General features: G+C 68.0%; 1 protein-coding gene across 3 annotated transcripts in view; it reads right to left on the bottom strand.

The window, feature by feature from the left end:
* LOC101988333 (H-2 class I histocompatibility antigen, Q10 alpha chain-like) overlaps positions 1–1,214 on the bottom strand; it is a 19,278-nt gene extending 18,064 nt beyond the window's left edge. For 2 of the 3 annotated variants that reach the window (XM_013355045.2, XM_013355044.2), the window contains exons 1-3: positions 1,083–1,212; positions 609–878; positions 131–406 (exon numbers count right to left, since the gene is read on the bottom strand). In XM_013355045.2, coding sequence (XP_013210499.1) covers positions 131–406; positions 609–878; positions 1,083–1,155 — 619 coding nt within the window. In that variant the 5' untranslated portion in view covers positions 1,156–1,212. Of the gene's footprint in view, positions 1–130; positions 407–608; positions 879–1,082 lie in introns of all 3 variants that reach the window. The other variant, XM_026777851.1, reaches the window with a different exon arrangement.
* Positions 1,215–1,295: the final 81 nt, after the last annotated feature.

The raw sequence follows: 1,295 nt of genomic DNA, 5'->3' as shown, positions 1-1,295 counted from the left end.
TGCTGGATCAGGAGACCCAGGGACCCTGTCTGCCCTCAGAGACAGGGGCATGACCCCAGTGAGGGTTTCCTCTTCCTCAGGACTGAGCCCAGCCCGAGGGCAGAGGGAGGAGTTGCCCGCGGCCCGGCACCTGTGCGCTGCAGCGCGTCCTTCCCGATCTCCAGGTGTCTGCGCAGCCACTGCACGCACGTGTCCCCCAGGTAGGCCTTCATTCTCTCTGCCACCCCAGCCTGCTCCCACTTCCGCTGGGTGATCTGCGCCGCCGTGTCCGCCGCTGACCACGTAGTCAGGTCGTTGTTCAGGGCGATGTAATCGTGGCCGTCGTAGGCGTGCTGATAATATGCACGGTAGAAGCTCCCGTCCGACCCCACCTCACAGCCGGACACCCACTGGAAGGTGTGAGAGCCTGCGGGGACCTCGCGGTCAGCCCCGCCCACCTGTTCTGCCCGGGATCACCCGCGGCCCCGCCCACCCGCGGACTCTAAACCGAAAGGGAAACCGGGTCCGGTCCCCGCTTTCCTCCCGAACCTCGAACCTGGGACCCGGGGCGACTCCGGCCCGTGCGTAGGGACGTGGAGGGGTCGTGACCTCCGACCGCGGTCACTCACCGCTCTCGCTCTGGTTGTAGTAGCCGAGCAGGGTCCTCAGGTTCACTCGGTTATTCTGCTCGTTGTTCTTGACGATCTGTGTCTCCCTCTCCCAATACTCCGGCCCCTCCTGCTCCATCCACGGCGCCCGCGGCTCCATCCTCGGAGTCTCAGCGTCGCTGTCGTAGCGCACGAACTGCGTGTCGTCCACGTAGCCGACAGAGATGAACCGGGGCTCCCCGAGGCCGGGCCGGGACACGGCGGTGTGGAAATACAGCATGGAGTGCGAGCCTGGGGGCGGCGCGCGGTGAGACCCCGACCCTGCTCCCGGGACCCCGGGCAGGAGCGCGGGCCGGGAGGGGAGCAGGGCGCGGGGCTCGGGACGCGGTGGAGAAGGGGCGGGAGGGTCAGGCTGGGCCACGCGGGGACGCGGCTTCTCCGGTGTCGTCCCCGCCTTCCCCGCAGAGCCCGTTTCCCTCCCGACCCCGCACTCACCCGCGCGCGTCAGGGTCGGGGCCAGAGCGGCCGCCAGCAGCAGGAGCAGGGTGCGCGGCGCCATCGACGCCATCTCAGACGCGAGGCGCTTCCGAGTTCCTCAGTGTGCATGGACTTCATAACCGGTGACCACGGCGACGCTGATTGGTTCCCCGGGATCCCGTCATCTAATGGGAGTGAGAACGGCCAAGTTGTCATCAGTGTCCGGGCAGA

Source organism: Microtus ochrogaster, unplaced genomic scaffold (assembly GCF_000317375.1).
Source record: "Microtus ochrogaster isolate Prairie Vole_2 unplaced genomic scaffold, MicOch1.0 UNK87, whole genome shotgun sequence".
In the NCBI taxonomy this organism is placed as follows: Eukaryota; Metazoa; Chordata; class Mammalia; order Rodentia; family Cricetidae; genus Microtus; species Microtus ochrogaster.
The sequence above is the reverse complement of the archived record's forward strand: the minus strand, read 5'-3'. Positions and strand labels throughout refer to the sequence as shown.